Genomic DNA, 22,923 nt, shown 5'->3' on the forward strand with positions numbered 1-22,923 from the left:
AACAGTATATGAATAAAGCCAGAGAAACAAAGGGCATATTCACAGGAAAATGGTAAGCTGCTGAAGGCTTTGGGGAGGAGAGAGTGCGCTGGGGAAACAGTGTGCACCCTGGCAGGGAGCACAGGCTCTGAGGCAGACCCGCCGCGGTCAGAGTCGGCCTCCTCACCAGCTGTGTGACTGGGGCAACTTCTCTGTTCCTCGGTCTCCACAGAATAGTTCAAAATTTGCTCTGGAAAAGCTTTGTCCTACTTGTTAATTAAGTCTTCGATCAGATATCATATCGTCTGATGCACTTTTCTTACCCAGCTGCCCTCCCCTCAAATTCCCAGGTAAGTTAGGTAACTCATAGGGCAACTATTTATTATTTTTCTGTTTCATACCCTGTCATGGGCTCAGTTGTACACACACACACCCCGCCAAGCCCACCAAATGCATCTGTTGAATGGGACTATATTGGAAATAGGACCTTTGAAGAAATAATTAAGGTAAAATGAGATCATCCGAGTGGGTCCTAATCCAATATAACTGGTGTCCTTACAAGAAGAGGAGATCAGGACACAGACACAAACAGAGGAGAGACCATGTGGACACAGAGAAAGAACACAGCCATCTACAGGCCAAGGAACAAGGCCTCAGAAGGAGAGCAACTGTGTCAACAACCTTGACCTCAAACACAGCCTCCAGAACTATAAGAGAATACATCACCGTTGTTGAAGCCACCAGTCTGTGGCACTTTGTTATGACAGCTTCAGCAAACTAACGCACACCTATGAACTCCATGAGGACAGAGTCTATCTTCCACTGTATCTTTAATTTTATGTAAAATTTTGTTACAAGGAGTGAGAAAGGAATCAGTAGTATTAGAGACTTTACATGTATTATTTGACCTAACTTTCCCAACAGTGCTATGAAGTACCAGTTACCCTGCCCATCCTATAGACAGGGAAGCTGAGGCTAAGGAGATAGTACGTCTTCTTCCTATCAGGTGTGCCTTACTTTAAAAGGGTTGCAGAACATCATCTGTGTTCTGTGCCCACAATAATACATAGTTTTAGAAAAACATTTAAAAATATCAAACAAAACTTCAAAGAAGATATTTATTTATTATTTACATCCAAGTTAATTAGCATATAGTGCGGCAGTGATTTCAGGAGTAGATTCCTTAATGCCCCTTACCCATTTAGCCCATCCCCCCTCCCACAACCCCTCCAGTAACCCTCTGTTTATTCTCCATATTTAAGAGTCTCTTATGTCTTCTCCACCTCCTTGTTTTTATATTATTTTTACTTCCCCTCCCTTATGTTTATCTGTTTTGTATCTTAAAGTCCTCATGTGAGTGAAGTCATATATTTGTCTTTCTCTGACTAATTTCACTTAGCATAACACTTTCTAGTTCTATCCATGTAGTTGCAAATGGCAAGGTTCTTTTTGATTACCAAGTAATACTCCATTGTTTATATAGACATCTTCTTTATCCATTCATCTGTCGATGGACATTTGGGCTCTTTCCATACTTTGGCTATTGTGGATAGCGCTGCTATAAACATTGGGGTCCATGTGCCCCTTCAAAACAGCACACCTGTATCCTTTGGATAAATACCTAGTAATGCAATTGCTGGGTCATAGGGTAGTACTATTATTAATTTTTTGAGGACCCTCCATACTGTTTTCCAGAGTGGCTGCACAAGTTTGCAATCCTACCAGCAGTACTAATGAGATCCTCTTTCTCTGCATCCTCGCCAGTGTCTATTGTTGCCTGAGTTGTTAATGTTAGCTGTTCTGACCGGCATGAGGTGGTATCTCATTGTGGTTTTGATTTGTATTTCCCTGATGATGAGTGCTGTTAAGCATTTTTTTTCATGTGTTGGTTGGTCAAAAAAGATATTTAAAAATCTGTTGCATTTTTAAAAATGTTTTTACTTTAGAGAGAAAGAGTGCAAGTGGGGGAAAGGGGCAGAGGAAGAGAAAGAGAATCCTAAGCAGACTCCATACTCAGCATGGAGCCTTACGTCAGGCCTGATCCTGCAATCCTGGGATCATGACCTGAGCTCAAATCAAGAGTCAGCCACTCAGTTGACTGAGGCACCCAGGTGCCCTAAGTCTGTTGCATTTAAATTGCCTTTATTTTTTTCTTCTTGTCCTAGCAGATCTATAGCCATAGGATAGAATTTTTGTTTCGCCGATTTTGATTTAAAGAAGGAAAGCATTTTAAAATAATCGGGGCTGCGTCAGTTGGGGTAGATTCTGTCACTGGAACCATTAGAGCCCATGCCCTCATCAGGATGGTTACTTTGAGAACTGGTACTTGGGACAGAAGGTTGTACTGAATGACCACTGTGCTCTCCACAGTCACACACTTCTCGTATGCCTATTACATTGGACTTGTTTTGACTGGTAACTTAACACTTCACTTACAAATTCGACTTGTGCTACGTATCTGTGTATGGGAATTGTTGAGTTACATTTCTATATTTCAGACCTATAGTTAGAAAAACAGTTATTTCTGGGGCGCCTGGGTGCCTCAGTCGGTTAAGTGTCAGACTTCGGCTCAGTTCATGATCTCACGGTTCATGGGTTTGAGCCCCGCATTGGGTTCTATGCTGACAGCTCAGAGCCTGGAGCCTGCTTTCGATTCTGTGTCTCCCTCTGTCTCTGACCCTCCCCTGCTCGCTCTGTCTCTCTCTGTCTCTCAAAAATAAATAAAAACCATTTAAAAAAAAAAGAAAGAAAAACAATTATGTCTTAAAAAGAAATTAAGGATGATTTTAGACTAAGAGCACTGATTTTAGACTAGTTGAAAAGGAATTATATGATGAAATTCAATAATTGATCACTTGAGTTTCCCCAGGAGGAAAGACTTTTTTAGAACATTAAATTTATAAATGAGATGAGAGAAATCTGCAGCTTTTTTGCACCTCTGTATTGTATATAGAAATTTCAAAAATCTGCGAACACTTTTCATTGTTGTTTTCTATTTGGACCTGAGAGAAAAGCATCAAGTGATTTTAGGATTTGCATTCTCTCCTTTTTATTATCTAATTGCTGTGATACCATAATGCAGAGGGAAATTTGTCCATTTCTTCTGCAACTAAAAAAGCTAAGATTCTATTATTATCCATGAGCATTAAATTCTTCATTGCCTTGTTAAGGAAATCAAGTAGGCATGCTGTGATTTTTTTAAAGCCTTGACCAAAATCTTATGTCTTACATAAAAACTAACTCAAAGTGGACCACAGATTCAAACTTTTAGGAAAAGCATCAAAGAAAAATCTTTGAGATTTGGGCTAGGGAAAGAGTTGGACTTGACACCAAAACCATGGTCCATATAAGGAAATATTGATAAATTGGACTTCATCGAAATTAAAGGCTTTTGCTCTGCAAGAGAGAAGACCTATTAAGCGGATGAGAAAACAAGCCCATACTTGCAGAGCACATGCACAAACTATGCATCTGACCAAGGACTACTATCTAGAATATATAAAGAATTCTCAAAACTGAGCAGTAAATACCAAACAACTTAAAGACAATATGAACAGAAGACCTAAGAGCACAGACAGATGGCAGAGAAACTGACAAAAAGATGTTCAACATCATTAACGATTAAGGAAATGTATATTAAAACCACAGTGAGGTATTATACAACCATCTGAATAGGAAAAATAAAAAGTAGTAACATGAAAGCTAGTGAAGATACAAAGAAATTGCTCTCATATATTATGGATGGGAACATATATGGTATAACCACTCTGAAAAGAGTTTTAGTTTCTTATAAAAGTAAACATGCAACTGCCATTAAGATCCAACAATTACACTCTGTAGTATTTTTCCTAGAGAGGTCTGTACCCAGGTGTTCATAGCAGCTTTATTTTAATGTCCTTCAGTGCCTGCATGGCTAAGCAGACTGCGGCACATCCACAAATGGAGTTCTGTGCAGCAGTAAAAAGATGAAACTTTTGATACACACAGTACCTTAGATGAAGTCAAGAGAATTAAGTTGAGTGAAAAAAAAAAAAATAGATTCCCAAGAGGTTACAAAGTGTTACATATACAACACTCTTGAAATGACAAAATTATAGAAATGGAAAATAGTTCATGGTTCTCAGGGGTTGGGGATTAGGCAGAGTGTTGGTGCAGGCAGGACAGATGTGACTGTAACAGAGTATCAGGAGGGATCCTAGGCATGATGAGGACATTCTGTATCTTGACAGTATCAGTGTCAATATCCTGGTTGTGATGCCGTGTGGTGGTTTTTGTGCGATATGACCTCGGGGGAAATGAGGCAAGGTGCACAGGAGATCCCTCTCAACCGTTTCTTATAATTGCCTGTGATTATCTCAAAATAAAAAGTTTAATTAAAAATCATAATTTGTGTCCCTTTTCTACTGTTGAAATAAATGTTCAAAATGTTAAATAACATTTTTGAATTCTGGAAGCCCATCAGTGTAGGTCAGTTGCCCAAGACAACAAGAAAAGAACTCTTTTCAAGAAAAGTAGTATTCTCAGAAGCAAAATGCTAACAGAATATTGGGTTATTTGATTGTATTAATTTTTATTGTGCTGTGCTTTTCAGTGTGCCCATTCTATTATGTGTAATCTATCTTTATTTTTTTCCAGCCTTTTTCTCATGGTTCTCGTCATATCGGACATTATGGCTTTGGTAAGGTGTTATCGGATATGCAGTATAAATAAGATTGAGAAGTTAAGTGCCAATTTAATTTAATCAAGAGAGATCTGGATGCATTTCTGTGCATGAAATCTTTAGATATTAAGTTATAAGTGCTGGCATAATTTGCACATATAGAGTACTTTCCTTTTATATGACTTGTGCAGGAAGGGTGTTCTTCTGAAGATATCAGAAGTCTTCCTACTTGATTTACTTCAATCTGTCATTTTATACCTAGTCTTCCATGGTGTATTGTGTCTGAAATGAACCTTCCATAGAAGTTAACAGAAAAGGCTAACTGTAACACTAGATTTAGGTAACATCATTTTCCTGCTTCCGATGGTGATTATTTAAACCCTTCTCTCAGAGTGAGAAAAGGGAGGAAGGGAAGGAAGGAAGGAAAGAAGCATTAGAGCTTTTCAAGTGGGAAGATGTCACCAAGTTGAAGGCTCTCATAGTGAGTTCTGGGTAAAGAGCATGTAGGTGGGCCTCCCGTATGGCATGTATTCACAAAAAGGTCCTCCTTTTCGCCTGCAAGTTCAGGGGCTTCTCAAAACTGCCCTCAGGTTTGAAAACTCGATAGAAGGGCAAAACTCCCTGAAAACTGTTACATTCACAGTTATTACAGGAAAGATACGGATGGCAGTGAGCCAAGGGAAGAAGCTCAGAAGGCGGACGGAGTCCAGGAAGGGAGCTCCGGGCCTCTTGTCCTTACGGAGTCACTGGAGCGTCCACATGTGACGTGCACAGGGAGCCTGCTGACCAGGCTCATCTGGGCCCCCGCGTTAGCTTTGTAAAGGGCATCAACCACGTTTTGTTCCCGTGGCTGACCCTTAGCATCCAGCCCTTCTAGAGGTGGGACTGACACCACATGACCAAAGCCCCCAAGATAAAAGTGGCCAGTGGCTAAGGCCACAGGCAAAACACACCCATCAGGTGTGACGTCCCGTGGGCCTACATGTCATCCCAAGTAACTGAAGGCAAAGGCCAGGATTCTCTTTGGGTCAAGCTGATTCTTCACTATACAACATCCTGTGCTAGAACTGATTAGAGACACCAAGACAGGTAACTTCCTAATCAGATTCCCAGTCAGTGGATTTAGAGGAGAGAGTTTTTGTGTTCTGTTGAACTGGATACCCAGTGTATTTCTGAAATTGATTACACATCATAATGGCCAAGACAAATCAGCTTTCAGTTTCGCTCACAACGTGGCAAATAAGCAAGACATGTTACCAGAAGGGAATTTAATTTCTGATTAATTTTATAAAGAGTCAGATTGCCTAATTTAGCTGACAGCCGTTTGTGGCCTGGCTTCTGCCTGCTTGCCCTGCGTCACCTCCCCGTGTTTTCTCCACACCAGCCTCACGCAGGCCCTGCCACACTCTGCCCGCACTCTTGGCATTTATACAGGTTCCTCCCTCTCGCAGGAAATACTTCTCCTCTGATGTCCTCAGAGTCCTCTCTCATCTGACTCTTATCTTTTACTTAGATTTGTGGACTTTTTCTTGGGACAGGCTTCCGTTAGACTCCTCATATGTACCCCTTCCTCTGTGCTCCCGTAATTGTGCTTTCCATGATAATGCTCTTCTCACACACAGTCACACACACACACACACGATAGTTGGATTGAATTATTCACTGGATTATACAGCTCCTGCAAGATAATTTATTTCTAGGACCTCTCACAGTGATTAGCGCATAATACACTGCCAGTAAAATATTTGTTGATAAATGAATGATAATGGCTTTTTTTTCACTGAGGTCTTTGGTATTAGTGTCTTTTATTAAAGTTGGTTATCTTTGGTATTAGTGTCTTTTATTAAAGTCGGTTATCTTTGGGGTTATCTTTAGCCCTACCTGGCTAGCTCATTCGGTAGAGCCTGTGACTCTCAATCTCAGGGTCATGAGTTCAAGCCCCACACTGGGCATAGAGCTTACTGAAAAAGATTAAGTTAGTTATCTTTATTTCTAGTTATTCATAAATGTCAGCTTTAATGTTCATTTGACTGAATGGTAATGCTACACCCTGCTCTCAGGCTATTGCTCGTTTTAGTCCAAGCAAAAATTCCTGGAAAGGGCAGATTCTACTAGATTCTAGTCAGATAATGGTTATGAGAGGTCAGAAATCTGAAACCCATAATCCTAAAACATTGTTTTTCAGCTGAATCAAAATACCTTTGTTTTTGATGGAGCCGTATTTTGTTTTCTCTTGCAGCATTTTTTCTTCTTGGTCAAGGATTATGGCAGCTGGCTTGATATTGGAACAAGGTGCAGTATATATTCACGTAGCAATTCTTAAGAGTACAGTAAAAAATAAGTAAACAACTTGATACCTTAGTAGAAGGTGCCAATTTGAGTTTTGAGGTAAGCATAACAGGTAGCAATTATTTTAAGCCTTTGGAAGTGAGACCCGTCTCTCCAGTTCTTGGCATTAGCACGTTAGCAAGCGTTTTCTTGGGACAGTGTGGGGATAGATGGATCCCTGGAGAGCGGGGAAGGTAAAGGGAAACTGCTTGAATCTGAGCAGGGTTTTCAGAGAAGGTCCCTCCCAGTCTGCGTGTTCTCCCAATCTGGCAGTCTCTTCAGAGAAATGACCCTAGTCGGCTGCAGTGTGTTATTTCAAGTATAATCTGAACTTGGTTCAGTCTGTTTTTTCTTTGTTGTGATTTGACTGTGAACGATTGCTCTAATCTGTTACATTTCTTCTCTTTGAGAAAAATAAAATGGGTTGGTCTTCCTGCCTTTTTATTTTCAAATGCACTTGGAGACAGGATACATTTTTATAGACTGGTTCTTTTTCTTTAATGTTTATGTGATTTGAGAGAGAGAGTGTAAGCACGAGTTGGGGAGGGACAGAGAAGTGGGAGGAGAAAGAGAATCCCAAGCAGGCCCCACGCTGTCAGCGCAGAGCCCAACGTGGGGCTCAACCCCACAAACTGTGAGCATGACCTGAGCCGAGATTAAGAGCAAGCTGACTGAGCCCCCAGGCGTCCGTAGACTGATTCTGTTCAGTTCAGTCACCATTCATTCAGCGCTTGCATTGCCGGGAGCTGTGTGGGTCTGGGGAAGCCTGTGTTAGACCTTCTCCCCTCTCTTCCTGCCTCTGAGGCAGCTCGCTCCTGGTGCAGCCTCATTATTCACAGACACGCTTGCCTCCCTGCCTATGTGATTTGAATCTCTTTCATTCGATGTGTGCCAGGCACATCAAAGATACTCCCTGGACCATTTTGTGTCCACTGCTCTTCAGCTTGAATGCTTAGGGAACATTTCGGTGTCTTCTCTCCAGCCCCCTGATTTCAAAGTGTCCAGACAAGATAATGCGTCATAGCATAGGCTTGAGGTCAAGGCGACTAGGATTGAACAGTTTCTGTCGCATTTTAGCTGAGAGACCATGGGCAAGAGACTTGATCTCTCTCATCTCTCCTCCGCCTCGTGTAGTCTGAATGTATTACTCCATGGAGGGAATTTAGCACAGTGTCCGGGGTCTAAAACGCGTCAGTAAAGGCAACTCTTATTATTGATGTTATTCTGTAGTTCTGTTTTTTATCCTTCAGAGTACTTCCTGTGTTTGACATACTTCCCTTTACTTTCCAAAGTTTCACTAATTAGTTTTCATTTTAGACGTACGCCAGAATTTTGTTTGGAACGTATTCTTGTAAAATAAAGTATTTTTGTTTGAGACCCTTTATGTTTTGTTTTAGAACGAGAGAGAATGCGCATGCAAGCAGGGGGAGAGGGGCAGAGGGAGAGAGAGAAGCTCAAGCAGGCGCCATGCTCAGCACAGAGCCCGGTGCAGAGCTCAGTCGCACAGCCCTGGGACCTGAGTCCAAATCAAGAGTCGGACACTCAACCAACTGAGCCACCCAGGCACTCCTTTTTATCTTATTTTTAATTGTGGTAAAATATAGATCATAAAACTTACCATCTTAATGTGTTTTAAGTGTGCAGTTCAGCAGCGTGAAGTAGACTCACACTGTTGTGCAATGACCACCATCATCCATCCCCAGCACGGGGTCAGGGTGGGCCTGACCACAGAAGAGAATGTGGGAACTTTGGGGTGATGGAAAAGTTACCTTTTTTTTTAACTTTTAAAAAATGTTTTTATTTATTTTTGAGAGAGAGAAAGAGAGACAGCGGGGGCAGGGGAGGGTCAGAGAGAGAGGGAGACACAGAATCCAAAGCAGGCTCCAGGCTCTGAGCTAGCTGTGAGCACAGAGCCTGATGTGGGGCTCAAACCCATGAACTGTGAGATCATGACCTGAGCTGAAGTTGGACACTCAACCGACTGAGTTACCCAGGTGCCCCCAAAAGTTCTGTATCTTAAGAGTGATGATGGTCACCTGGGTGCAATTAGCACTTCTCTTACTGACACTTAAAATGGTTCCATATAAATTGTACCTTGAAATTGACTCAGAAGGAAAAAGAAGAAAAACTGGCTAATAGAAAACACATCTAAAATTGAAATGAGTGGGTTATCGTATAATTAGGCTCAGTTCTCCTCTTTCCTAGCAGGGACTGACTATATAATGTTTTAAATGGATGTATCCATAAATAGCAACATAGAGATTCATGTTCAGGAAGTAAAACCCCAGAAGACCTAAAAAGAGAAGTGACTAGTTAACCATCTAACTCCGGTTCAGGTCATGATCGTCCAGTTTGTGGGTTCAAGCCCCACGTCAGGCTCTGTGCTGACAGCTTGGAGCCTGGAGCCTGCTTCAGATTTTGTGTCTCACTGTCCATCTGCCTTTCCCCACTCACACTTGGTCTCTCTCTCTCTCAAAAATAAATAAACATTAAAAAATTTAAAAAGAAAGGAAAGAAAGGAGAAACATGGGGCAGAAACCACATGGAATACCCTCACCTCTCTTTGAGATCTTATTGTCATTTCATTTAGCTCATGAGCGTGAGGAATGTCATACTTGGAAGGGGTGAATGTCCCTAGATACATCAATGCTAATGACCCTCTGTCAAGTTGGGGTTTGGGAGCCGGTATTGGGGCCCCAACGGAGTAAGCCTGTTTCCAGAGTAGAGAGAGGCCGAGACTTACCCACAGGTCAGCGCATGGCCATGTACGGCAGCGCAGCGGCCGCATGCCCAGCGGTTGGTTATTTGAGATCAGATCCTGAAAGACCTAGTGAAGGCAGTTTGGAGACCTGGGAATCGGTTTACATGAGGTAAAAGGCAAAATAAGGCAGAAGTTTGAACTTGAGTAGAAGATCCAAGATGTCAGTCAGAGGATTGCCCCCAGTCACACCTCGGCCACAGATACCAACATCTGTGCCGTGCGGCAGTGTTTATGGTGTCTGCTGACACGCTGTTTCATGTGATCTTTCCCACAACGCTGTCAAATCGATATTTTCCAGTCGCTGTATTTACTCTCTTCATTTTAGAGACGAGGACATTGTGGTACTGCAGAGGCCATGACTTATGTGGCTTGTAAAGATGGTTGCACAGGTCCGGAGGACAGTACTTGACTAGCCACGCCCGAAGTGTGCCCACCACCCTTGCCGCCCAGAGCCTTTGTTTTGTAACTCTGCTGCACTCTTCTAAAAGTGGCTTTGTGTGTGATCCTGTTTGTGATTGTTGCAAAGGATCCGTTCACTGCAGAGTTTTGAATACTGTACATTTAGGACTTAAAGGGGAAAGAAATATCGATGAGGAGGCAATGAGCCAAAAGTAGTTGAGTGTGTCCTTTGATGCACAGAAGGTTTTAATTTTTCCGTAGTCCAGTTTGTCTAGTTTTGTTCCCTGTGCTTGCTTGATCTTTTTTAAAGAGGCCTTGAGCCATTGTAAGACCTGTACTTAACATCTAGCATGACGTCCTTCCTGGCACTTGCATGGTACCTCCAGGCCTATTTCCTGCATTCCTTTGCACAACCATCATGGGAATGAAGTGTTCCTCAGAGCACAAAACAAGTGCAGAAAGAGAGACTATAGATGCGTAAGACAAACACTGAGCATCAGTCACACCCAGGGAAACAGAATGGCGCATTAACCCCGGCAGGTCGGGGCCGCTTTGCCGACCCCCACCCACTCTGCAGGACTAGCCATGAGGAAAGGGGATTAACTCCGTGTTTCATACTATAATTTCCTTACCCTGTTTATTAAAATATTATATAAGTGATTAATGCCACACGGGGGAAACTATGCTGGAGGAATATTTTGTGCTAATCGTATTTCTTGTCACGGAGCTTTCCCTCGCACACCATGGCCACACCGGCAGGTTCGCCTGGACTGGTCCTGGTCTCTCTGTGGTCCCGGCATAATCTCTGCACCCTCATCGAGAGAGCACTGAACCCAGAGGATGGAAAGGTGATAAAGGCAGAGGCAGTACGTTAGGTTAAACCGCACTCCATCTCAGTGCCCGTGCTTTGCTTAGTCTCACAGAGCTAACTCCCTTCGGTGAGATGGGGCGCTTGCCCCGAGAGACTTCTGGAAGGCGGGTGTGATAGGACACTTCAGAGCTCGGGTCTCCCACTTAGGCTGAAGGCAGTGAACACTCCTTCAGAAGCTCCCCACACTCTCCCCTGGTCACCCCTTGCTCTGCTCTGCGTGTCTTGTGTCTTATTATAACCTCCAAACCCTGCCCTCGTAAGGAAGGAAGGTGGTGGCAGGGGGATTGGGGGGTGGAAGGGGTTGGGATGGAGAAACAGGCTGAAATCTGAGTCAGAGAAATGAGGCTTTCTGATGGAATGACCCGGACTGATTCTGTTGTGCAGCTGCTCCCGTTGACGAGTTAGGATTCTGTGATCTTCCCTTCGCACCCTGTGCAGCGGTGGCGGCTCGCACGGCCTCGGTGAGCTGTGTGTGCGGGCCTGGGGGCAGCGGTGGTTCATGCCCCTTCATCGGCGTCCGATTTGGTGCCAAGAAAAGGCTTGGACAATGGCTGGGAAATAGGCTTCAAGATTCAAAGCTAAAGCACCTTGCTGTCAGGTTCACATATCCAAACCTCATTACTGCACTTTTTTCCTGCATTGTTTGTGATAATGTTGCTTTTTAAGGTTTGGGTTTCTAATGAATCCTGTGTGAACGTGTACATCAAAGGCTGAGCTGTTTCGTACCGTGTTGCAGATATTACTAGACTTATTGGCAGTGTTTCCTTAACAAGACCCAGAGTTATTTGAATTGTGCTCCTGCGGTGTTTTCCCTTTGTGACTAATTTTACTTCTAAACTCCTTTTTATTAGTAATACAGTTAATAACTTCGGCTGTAACATGCCTGTTATACACAGGGATGGAATGTTGCCCTTTTGTCCTTACTAACTGATTGCTTTATGAACACAGAAAAGGTGAGACTGTGCCCCCGAACTCTCAGGAGGACTGGGCTGCACGTGTCCCTAATGGTCGTAGTGTCAGCCTGGTGATCGCAGCGGGTTTTCAAAGTAGATTTGCACAATTGCTCAGCAATTAGTTTCAGGTTAAAAAACAAGTACTAGTTTCTTTAAAAATAAAGATTGTAGGGACACCTGGGTGACTCAGTTGGCTAAGCGTCCGACTCTTGATTTTGGCTCAGGTCATGATCTCTCAGTTCGTGAGTTTGAGCCCTGCACCGGTATTCTCTCTCTGCCCCTTTCTCTCTCCCTCTCTCCCAAAATCAATAAAAATTTTAAAAACCTGAAAAAACAAGTAAGGATTATATCGGGACACCTGAGGGGCTCCGGTGATTTAAGTGCCTGACTCTTGATTTTGGCTCAGGTTGTGATCTCGCAGGTCATGAGCTCAAGCTCCACATCAGGCTCTGGACCTACGGTGTGAAGCGTGCCTGTGACTCTGTCTGCCTCTCTCGCAAAATAAATAAACTTAAAAACCGTAAAGATTGTGTGATTTGGGCATGAGACAGTGTTTGGATTGATGGGTAGAGGCCAGTATGTTTCAGAATGCGTCTTCCGAGCAGATTTTATCAGAATTCAGTTGAGAGTCTCCCAGGATGCATGGCAGCCGCTGTCGTCCACAGAGCCTGGGGCTGGAAACACAGCGGCTCTCTGGAGACCTTGTGGCATCAGGGGCTCTGTTTTTTTTTTTTTTAATGTTTGTTTATTATTTTTGTGAGAAAGAGAGACAGAGTGTGAGCAGGGGAAGGAGACACAGGAGTGTGAGAGAGAAGGAGACACAGAATCTGAAGCAGGCTCCGGGCTCTGAGCTGTCAGCACAGAGCCCCACGCGGGGCTTGAACTCATGAACGGTGAGATCATGACCTGAGCTGAAGTCGGATGCTCAACCGACTAAGCCACCCAGGCGCCCCATCAGGGGTTCTTTAAAGAGCCATGTGGAAAAGATGCTGCCCAGGCCATAAAACCAAGCTAGGCTGACAGAGCTACCATTTGTATTTTCTTCTTTTGATCTTTTATACTGAGTCTTCATTCATAGCAGGTACTGCCTTTTATATGGTGTACTGAAAGAAGTGCGTTTTTTAAAACTAGAGAAAAAGCTCTTTGAGGTAATTTTCATAACTATAAATGCATATTTACATTTATGTTCTAAGTATATTTGGTGTGAAGTGAATAGAGTCAGCATCATCAGTTTATTGGTTTGATTTGATAGTGGTGTTCACTGGAATTATTTCCTGCATGCACTGGTGTTATACTTTATTAAAATACAGATGACAGATGCCTGAGTGGCTCAGTCGGTTAAGCATCCAACTTTGGCTAAGGTCATGAACTCTCAGTTCATGAGTTCAAGCCCTGTGTCAGGCTCTGTGCAGACAGCTCAGAGCCTGGAGCCTGCTTCGGATTCTGTGTCTCCCTCTCTTTCTGTCCCTTTCCAGCTTGCACTCTTTCTCTCTCTTTCAAAAATAAATAAAAACATTCAATTTTTTTTAAACACAGATGACAACTAAAGTATCATTTCTCTTTAGATATAATGGTAACTTTTCATTATGTTCAATACTATTTGAATATCCTAAGTGTCATTAATAAGTGCAATAAAATACCTTTACTTTTATAGTGAACACTAAGCTTTATTAGAATCAGAGATTCTCAAACTTGTCTTCTCCAGTCCATCCAGCAGGTCTGACCTGCTTCTACTGCCCGTTACCCTGATTGAAAAGTACAGTCAGCCTTTTATCTGCCACCCCGTGCACAGGCTGCAGGGGCCTTCCTGGTGACCATGCAGCCTCTCCACACAGACCCCTGCCTCTCCACCGTCGCACACGCACACGTCGACAACTGCTGATTTAAATGATGTCCCAATGGTCAAGGGGAGAGAGTGGGAGCTGAATGCTTCTTTAACTCCGGCGTGCGGAGATGACCCAAGCCCTGGAATTCCTATGGCTCAGTTCCATGAAGGTTAAGTGTATGACTTCGGCTCAGGTCATGATCTTGTGGTTCATGGGTTCGAGCCCCGCATCAGGTTCTGTGTCTCCCTCTCTCTCTGCTCCTCCTCCACTCATGCTCTGTCTCTCTCTGTCTCAAAAACAAATAAACTATATAAAAATTTTTTAATTAAAAAAGTGATAAAAGGTCTAAAAAAAGCAAAATCTGGGAGACAGTAACTTTACTTAGAGATTCATAGAGAAATGTGTCCTTTTTCCTTTGTTTAGATTCGTTGACTAAAATATTTACTTCCCTGAATTTGAATTTGGGTAACATTTGGGTGGGGTGGGGGCGCTGCTGGTAGTTGTGTTGAAGTGCTTCTAACTTCCGTCAGCGCTGAGCTCTAAAATGACAAACCACGTCACCTGGGGACAATTGGGAGTCTGTGGATGTTACTCAGAGGGAGCAGGAATTAGAGGTGGAAAATTATCTATCTTTTTGAAAGCTGGATTTTGAAATTCAGTTTCTGTTGGTGACAAAGACGTGGGCACTGCAAATACCAATCAGACATTTCATAGCATATTGCAGTTGTTGGAGATAATCTCAAAATATTATTTATGGTCATCATTACTTCTGTAGCAAATTTGCTTTCTTAACATTTGATACCTGTTTCAAGATCATCGGGGTGCCTGGCTGGCTCAGTTCGAAGAACGTGTGACTCTTGGTCTCGGGGTGGTGAGTTGGGCGTAGAGAGTACTAAAAGTAAATCAGTAAATGAATTTAAAAACCATAATTGGCGTCTTTTGTAATTCTGTGTATTTTGTGTATACATTTAGAAACATTGTTTAGAGAGATCGCCTGCTCTCTCCCGTGTGCGCTGTGTCTGCCTGTAAGATGTTTCTTTCTCTCCTGCTGTAGCATCAGCCACTACGTGATTGTCATGTCCATGACCATCGTTCTGGTGTTTCTCAATGGCCTGGCCCACCTGCTCACGACCAAGAAACTCAAACTCTGTGGCAAACCCAAAAGCCACCTCATATGATGTTGCCCAACCCATCGTTCAACATCTGGATCCTGCTTCCCAGTCTCCTTTGACACTAAACTCTCATCAAGGATTCGATAGGAAAGTGTGCATTGATATGCAGCATCTCCTGCTCCTACAGAGGAGATTACCTGCGGAATTTGAGTTTACAGTTTATTTGGAATAAAGGAGCTTCTATTTTCTTGAGTTTCTGTACGTATGAAATAGTGGTTCTGACTGTGAAGAGCATCATAGACTTTCTCCATGTTCAGTTTCTTCCTTTAGCTCCGCTCCTCTCGCTGGGCCTTCCGAGCACCCGCAGCGGTCGCTCAGCACCCGCAGCCGTGGGTCAGCACCCGCAGCGCCGCGGACACCTCCGAGAGTGCGCTCCCTGCGGCAGGCGCTGCGCGCATCCTCCACCGGCGCAGGAGGCACCATAAATACTTATCAGCGCTCAGCCCCGGGTTTGCAAGGAGTGAGAACGCTGGAAGGAGAAGAGAATCGGGATCTGTTTCTTACCGAAGCCTCAGTAGAAACAACGTTGGCAGGAGTTTGCCGTCTTCCTTCCGTGTGCGACACCACCGTCTCTTAGTACTGTTTCGGGGGCTTTCACAGCACCAGCCAGGCGCAGGTTGACCTTCGCTGCTTCCCCCGCCCCATTTCTGGATTCCCACTGAAATTTCTGGAGATAGAAAGGTTGAAAATACTTGGTATATGTGTCTAATTCAGGGAAAAAAATTTTAAAGGATTGATTTTTAGTTGTAGACTCAGTATCTGTTACCCCCATAGCTTTTAACACGTATGGTTTGAACAGAATTCTTTAAGTCCATGGTTAAACTTTCTGACAATATCATAGGAATCAGTGTTAAAATTGCTTATCTTTCTGGTTGAAAGATTCTAGCCCAAAGGCCTAGAGTCATCTCACTAAATTTAAATGTCCATTTGTAAACTAATTATAATGGACAAAATATCTTGAGAGTAATTTTTATTGGATTTTTCATAAAGTGACCTTTATATATTCCATTGAGTTGGCCTTTTGCCCATCGTGTGGCAGGAGATTTTGGCTCATGCTAAGCTTTGCTAGTCTGAGCCCCATTTTTTTTTTAAATTGCTTTTGAATTAAATTGTAGCATAACTAATTCACATTAATGACAAAGAAGCCCTCTACAAAATACTATGTTTTTTAAATTGGCAGGTGAGTGAACAAATACAATTTAGAAGATTCAAAAATCAGTTTGGCAAAACACACTTTCCTCATTTCTGCTTACGATGAAGTGTGGTACTAATTCATTTGGGATAGTACTTCCTGGTGTGCCAGTGACAGCACTGTGTCCTACAAGAAGAGAAGGAGGTGTAGATTTCAGCGTAGGACCACGTGTCTGCCGTCTCTCATATAAAATCCTGCCGGACAACCGAGTGGCTGCTGTAACAGATGACAGTTTTGGCGGAGAAAGTGCCCCTGACCTTTCACATTGTCTCAGGACTTCTGGTCTTACCCTCCATCTTTTCCCAGACTGCCACACAGAGGAATGACTGAATATTTCATTAGGGCACTGTAGAAGGCGCTCGGTAATTTGCCTTTATTTTGCTCTCCGAAGCACATCTTGACGTTGTTCCGAGTCCCTGTGAGCTGACAAAGCCGGCAAAGCACTTGGAGCCTCAGCCTCACCTCGTCGCACTTTTATCTGGACCCGTCAGACTCATTTGGGAACAGAGTTTGCTAGACAGGCCTTTCCTGCTGTGCATCTTATCAAAGATCTTAAAGTGTTTTGAAATGCATATTTTTATATTGAATAACAGAGAAAAAATAAATCTTATTTAAATGTATTTCTGTGTAAGGCATTTACTTTTTCATTCCAACTGTTAATACCAGATTTCCAAATCAGACATAAGACATTTGCTGGTTAGCATTTGCTAAGATTAGGAATTGCTATAGGAATTAAAGGGGGCACATGAGGTAGAGAAAATACTGAACGAAAAAGCCAAGGTATGCCACGCGGACCATGACTAAACCTTCGAGGGTACTCTAAGGATTTAGGACACTAACTGCAATCTATCCATAACGAGCCAATGTTTTAATTCTCTGTGATATTATATTTAGTGTGCACGATTTAGAACACAGAATGCTTTTTTAGTGTTTAGGAAAATTATAAGTGCTAATATATTTCATCATAATCCCCTCAAAATGACCCAGCAATGACAGAGCTGGTCTACATACCTAGATAACCTATGTATCACTCACAATATTGCTTCTGATGAAAAACTCACTCCAAATTTCAGGCAGCTCTGATATTAGGTGTATGTCCATCATCCCCACCCCCCTACTTTTATAGTGTTTTCGTGCACTAGGGACTCCCTTGCTCCTCCACCTTTGATACAAACCTGTGCCATGAAAAATGTAATTTTTAATGGAGCTGGCCCAGGGGCGGGGTGGTGGGGGGGAGTTCGGGGGGACTGTATCTAGGGGGGCACGAGCTCTGCAGGGTTCCAGCTCTCCTGGGGAGAACCTGGTGAGCTCCTATATCTACCCTAGTCACCGGCTGGTCACGGGGGCTGAAGAGAGTGAGCTAAATTGACTCAGTCATTAGAGCAGACACCCCATTGGGCAGTTCCAAAGACTCCTTTAAGGGACCCGAGAAAACCTGGTAATTTCTCACCTTTCCAGAATCTTTCTTTATATACTGACATTTTCTCATCCTCTGTAAGGTGCTGTGATGTGGGATTGTTATGGTATATCTTCATCACTATGGTAACATGTAGCATTTTCACATTTCTGCACCAGCATGGTATGTGAGAAAGGTAGACAAGATTTCTGCACTTAATACAGAATAACTCCTGTAACAAGGGCGCTTACAGATCTCCTGAGAGACACAGACAGATCACAACTGGTTTTCAACTCAAACTGCAGTTATGTATTTGCCACATAACATTTCTCAAAGTATGTCCCTTAGAACATCAGTTACTTAGGATACAAACAGATGTCATAATAAAAAGTGTTCCCTGACCAAACATATTTGAGAAGCACTTAGTCAAACAAAGTTAAACAGGCGTATTTATTGTAGTACTTAGGGAATTTAACTTGATCTATGCATTATGAAGAGAGAAAGATTGTAGTATTCCAGCAGTTTCCACTTGCTTGGCTGCAGACCCTACCTTAAAGTCTCCCTTCAACTGGTGAGCATACTTTAGAAATATTGTCATATACTTTCACACTTAAAACCTCAACTTGTCACACTGTTTTGGGGTTTTATATGTTTAATTGAACGTTTTCCTGAGAAGATTTTAACTCTTAACGTGGGAAAATTTTTAAATGTACTAGCAATTTGGGATGCCTGGGTGGCTCAGTCGGTTAAGAATGCGACTCTAGATTTCAGCTCAGGTCATGATTTCATGGGTTCATGAGTTTGAGCCCTGCGTTGGGCTTTGTGCTAGCAGTGTGGAGGCTGCTTGGGATTCTCTTCTCTCCTCTCTCTGCCCCTCCCCTGCTTGTGCTCACTCTCTCAAAATAAGTACATTTAAAAAGTGTACTAGAAATTTTACCTGCCTCTGTATAAATTATGCCTATTGATGATTTAGTCTTTCATAGGTGAGCCTTCAGTAGTACCAGATGGCCTCCGGTTCGTCACAGATCATCAGACAGCCCTGAGAGAATTTGGACCAAATCTTTATACCTTATACTATATAGCCTTTAACAGAAAAATAAATTCACAGCAAATATTGGCTGACTTTCTTGTGATTTGCCTATAGAAGGTGATTACTTGTTAAAGTTTTATGCCTTCCTTGGTGTTTCTGTTTTATTTCTCTCTTGCCCTGTTTTCTCTCTTCTCTATTCATGTCACTCCTCTCTCTCTCAGCCATGTTAGAGCCTGGTATGTATACAAATAACGAGTTTTCTTCAGGCGTCCGTTCCCATCAGTCTTCTGTGCAGGGTAGATACGGTGTGAGCGTGTGGTGCTCGGCTGTGTGCAGGTCTGCTTGGGCCTTCTTTCCCCTGGGGCAACTGTGTCTCCATTGCTGACTGTGTACCCCTGGCAGGAGCCGAATGGTTTTTTTATGACTTTTCCCTCACCATAGTTGACAAATTTATAGATGCACATCTGACCCACGCTGGGCCAATCAGAGTTCTTTGCAAGATTTTCAAGCTAGAAAGGAGAGAAAATGTCCAAGATGCAAAGTTCAGGAGCTATTGATGGCGAGGCTGGATTGAGATACTCCAGATACCTTCCAATAGGTCACCTTCCATCACATGCTTATCTGACCAAAAGAGGGATTATTTTTACTATGATTTCTAAGGACGGTGGATAAGGACGAGCCCAAAGCTCCACTTAAAATGTTGATCTTTCTGTATTCTTCTTACCTCATGCTTCCCAGATTGGAAATCAGTGGGACAGAATGGTTCCGTGATGCTCGTCACAGGCCTCTGCAGCACCGCCATTGGCTGCCCAACTTCCCCTGTTCCAACCATCCTGGACCCCTTCCCATTCCTTTCCAAAATAAGTTTGTATGTCCTGTGACTTGCATCCAAGAGCATCAATTGTTGTGCATGCCTTGAATGTGTTTGTAAATGTATCTCTTCAATGTTTAGTGCAATTTCTAATTATGGCTTTTTAAAAACTTTATAAAACTTACAAAGTGCCAGGCACTGCCTAAATGATTTACAAATACTGAATTATTTAATCCTCATAACAACCCTGTGAAGGAGGTATTATACCATTTTACAGATGGGAAAACTGAAACACAGAGTGATTTATACAAAGATCCCACAACTAGTAGAAGACTGGTTGGCTTTGCTTTTACATTTTCAACAGACAGTTCCTGCCAAAATGTATCCCCGAATCTGCAGAGGAGCACTTGTAGATTTTTGCTTCTGAAAGCACAGTCACTGTGCCCAAGCAGGAGATATGAAAACTAGACTGCAGTTGTGTGTCCACAATCAAGTGTAAACAGCACAATTAAGAAAGCACACTTAAAAAAAAAAAAGAAAACACACTTTTGAAGGTGCCTACACGTCTGTATTTGGCATGTGGCATGCTTGCACCAGATTCTTAACATCCGAGGCATATGCCAGCTGCCTTCCAAATGGCATATAAAGCAAAAGGAGCAAGTGTCCTCGCTTTTGTTTAATTAGCATTAGAATGAGAAAGGAAATATTTGCTGACTATTTTCAAGCACATGAAGTCTTGTAAAGACCTGGAAGTCCAGAGTATGCTTAGTGTAGTGGGTTGAATTGTGGCAGCTGGAAAAATATGTCCACACCGTAACCCTCGGGACCTGTGAATGTGACCTTATTTAGACAAACGGTCATTGCAAAGGATTTTGCGATGAAATCACCCAGGATTATCTGGGGGGGGTCTTAAGTCCAATAGCAGGTGTCCCTTGTGAGGGAAGAGATGAAGTGAAGATAGAGGCAGTGATGCAGCCACAAGGCAAGAAAGGCCAGGAGCCACCGGAAGCGGGGAGAGGCCAGGAAGGATCTTCCCTTCGGGCCTTCAGAAGGAGAGCTGCCTGCCCAGCCACCTTGATTTACAACTTCCGGCCTCCAGAACAGTGAGAGAATACATTTTCATTGCTTTAGGCCACCCTGTTGGCGATCACTGGCTATGGCACCCCTAGGAAATGAATATATATGGGGAATTTAGCTTTACAGAATCAGACTGAATCACAGCCGTTGCATGGCTAACTCATAAAATGTACTGGATCACGTGTTTGAGGACCACGGTTCACCCTAAAACGTGGATATAAAGATACCAGCACATAAACCTAGGGGTGGAGTTAATTACTCTTCAATGTCAAGATTGCTCATGATTTTTTTCTGGAACAGTTCAGCCGTATTTTTCTAGAAGTAGTAAAGAGATCCTTAGACTTTCCATTTCCCGTCAATATTTACACATCTGGATTCAGTTAAAACCAGAAAGTTGAAAGCTTGCTGTAAATTTAGTCGTCTTTCAGGCCTTTGCCCTCGGGCTTACTGGAGAAGAGCCTTCACCCTCCTCAATGCCGCGCGTCCGTGACCTAGTCCAGAATGCAGGGGGGAATTTTCCCACAGGAGCCCTGCACACAAATCCTCGCCATCTGGATCCAGATTTGGCGTGAACTCAACATGCCACCACAGGCCCCATGACGGGGCCTGGCACCATCACGGGAACGTCCCCTGGACCTTAGAGCCGAGCCTTCAAGTGACATTTCCTTTGTTAAGCCAGGAGTTTTGTGTAATGTTGACTGCCATTCCAGTTTATAAGATCTCATCTCATGTCAGTCCGATGGTTGGAGCTGCTGTTCCTAATGGTTCCAGGGCCTCAGAGCCCGACCACACTCACTGGGGTCTGAGATGGGAGAGAACTAGGTGAGGCCCGTTAGCCATGCCCTGGATCTCTGCATCGAGAACCTGTGTGGCCAGAGGTTTACTGGTTCCTTTGTTTTACGTGGGGGCCCTGCTCGTCCATGCAGCGGACAGAGCTGGTGTGGCCTGGGTGGCGTTAAGAGTTTGGCCTGGTGCAGCGAAGCAGGATGCGTGTGACCCTGCCGCGGCGTCAGGGGCCGTTCCCGCAGGGGCTGGTCAGGGTCTCCTGCCGAGGACTGCCCGCTCGCTCACCTCATTCCTGGTGACCCAACGCCCTGCCCTTACTGTTGCTTTTCTGATCGGCAGTTGCAGGCTCTGGCCTTGCTCCTGAACCGATCCCGGGCTGTAGCGGGCACCAGGACTAACTGCCCTCTTCTTTTAGTCATCAAATTCAGCTTTTTCAGGGTGAGCCAGTTCACCCAACTGTCAGCAGAGCAAAATCGTTCTCCTTCAAGAAAAGTTTTTCATCCTTTCATGCATCTCTCTGCCCGACCATTCTTCCACACCCAGCACCCCTGGATCTCCCCACCGAAAGCCTTCCTTGAGTCCTTGTGGGTCAGTTCTGGGGTTGGGTGAAAGAATCTGAGATGGCTAAGTCCCAATACTGACTTTACAGTCTCATTCGCAGGCTTTGCAGCTGGACAGGAAAGCTAGCAGGAGTAAGATTTAAAAAAAAAAAAAGGAGGGATCAAACGCATTCTTGGGATCGGTTTACCCAGAAAGGCAGAAAAAATGAAACGTGGTAGAAAGCCATGAGAAACATTGAACAAATGTGGGGCACCTGGGTGGCTGAGTGGGTTAAGCTTCCAACTCTTAATTTCAGTTCAAATCATGATCTCAAGGCTGATGAGATCGAGCCCCATGTTGGGCTCTACATTGACAGCTCAGAGCCTGATGGGGATTCTCTCACTCCCCCTCTCTTTCTGCCCCTTCCCTCTCCATATGCATGTGTTCTCTCTCTTTCTCTCAAAATAAATGGAAGGGAGGGAGGGAAGAAAAAAAGAAGGAAGGAAGGAAGGGATCTTCCATCAATACTTCTTACTGTCCCCTTCCTGTCCCAACCAGAATCGTGTTACTGCTTGGGAGAGCCCCAGGGAGGAAGACGTAGAAGACTCACGGTAGTGACTCACCAAGGTCACCAGCAACCTCCATATGGCCCCATCACTGACCTACCCAAGGCTGTGTGGTGCTTGAATTTTCCATAGTCTTTGCTTGTGGCCACCATTTTATAGCCTAAGTGTCTGTGCTGCATTTCACACGGAGACACGATGGCACTCATCTACTGATCTAAAGGACAAACACGTTGAATTGCTTTCGAGGAATCAGGGTGATGTTGCTATCTACGAAGACTTTTTTCCTCTTCCCTCTGACAGCAACTTCTTTACTTGGGAGGCAAACTCCAAACCTTGGCTCTGTTAGAGCCATATGCTAAGAAGCTAAGAAAACAGAATTGGGTGATTGCCATGCAAGAAACAGTAGCACATCTTACTTGGAAAACTCCAGCAAGTTTGATCCACACGAAAATGTAGATTATTTTCAAAATGACACTTTGTTCAGAGTTGTTATCCTTTACTGCACAGTGCTTTTCCGTTTGAATAATTAAAATCACAGTATGGACAAGAAGGAGGAGAAACTTGCTTCTAAAAGTT

The 22,923-nt window shown here is 43.6% G+C and overlaps 1 protein-coding gene across 2 annotated transcripts in view; it reads left to right on the forward strand.

Moving 5' to 3' along the window:
• The window catches only part of PIGN (phosphatidylinositol glycan anchor biosynthesis class N), a 113,359-nt gene extending 96,598 nt beyond the window's left edge, over positions 1 to 16,761 (forward strand). For both annotated transcript variants that reach the window (XM_029922189.1, XM_029922188.1), the window contains 3 exons: positions 4,615 to 4,657; positions 6,879 to 6,931; positions 14,832 to 16,761. In XM_029922189.1, coding sequence (XP_029778049.1) covers positions 4,615 to 4,657; positions 6,879 to 6,931; positions 14,832 to 14,955 — 220 coding nt within the window. In that variant the 3' untranslated portion in view covers positions 14,956 to 16,761. The remainder of the gene's footprint in view (positions 1 to 4,614; positions 4,658 to 6,878; positions 6,932 to 14,831) is intronic.
• The last annotated feature ends 6,162 nt before the right edge of the window (positions 16,762 to 22,923 follow it).

This window comes from Suricata suricatta, chromosome 14 (genome assembly GCF_006229205.1).
Source record: "Suricata suricatta isolate VVHF042 chromosome 14, meerkat_22Aug2017_6uvM2_HiC, whole genome shotgun sequence".
Lineage (NCBI taxonomy): Eukaryota > Metazoa > Chordata > Mammalia > Carnivora > Herpestidae > Suricata > Suricata suricatta.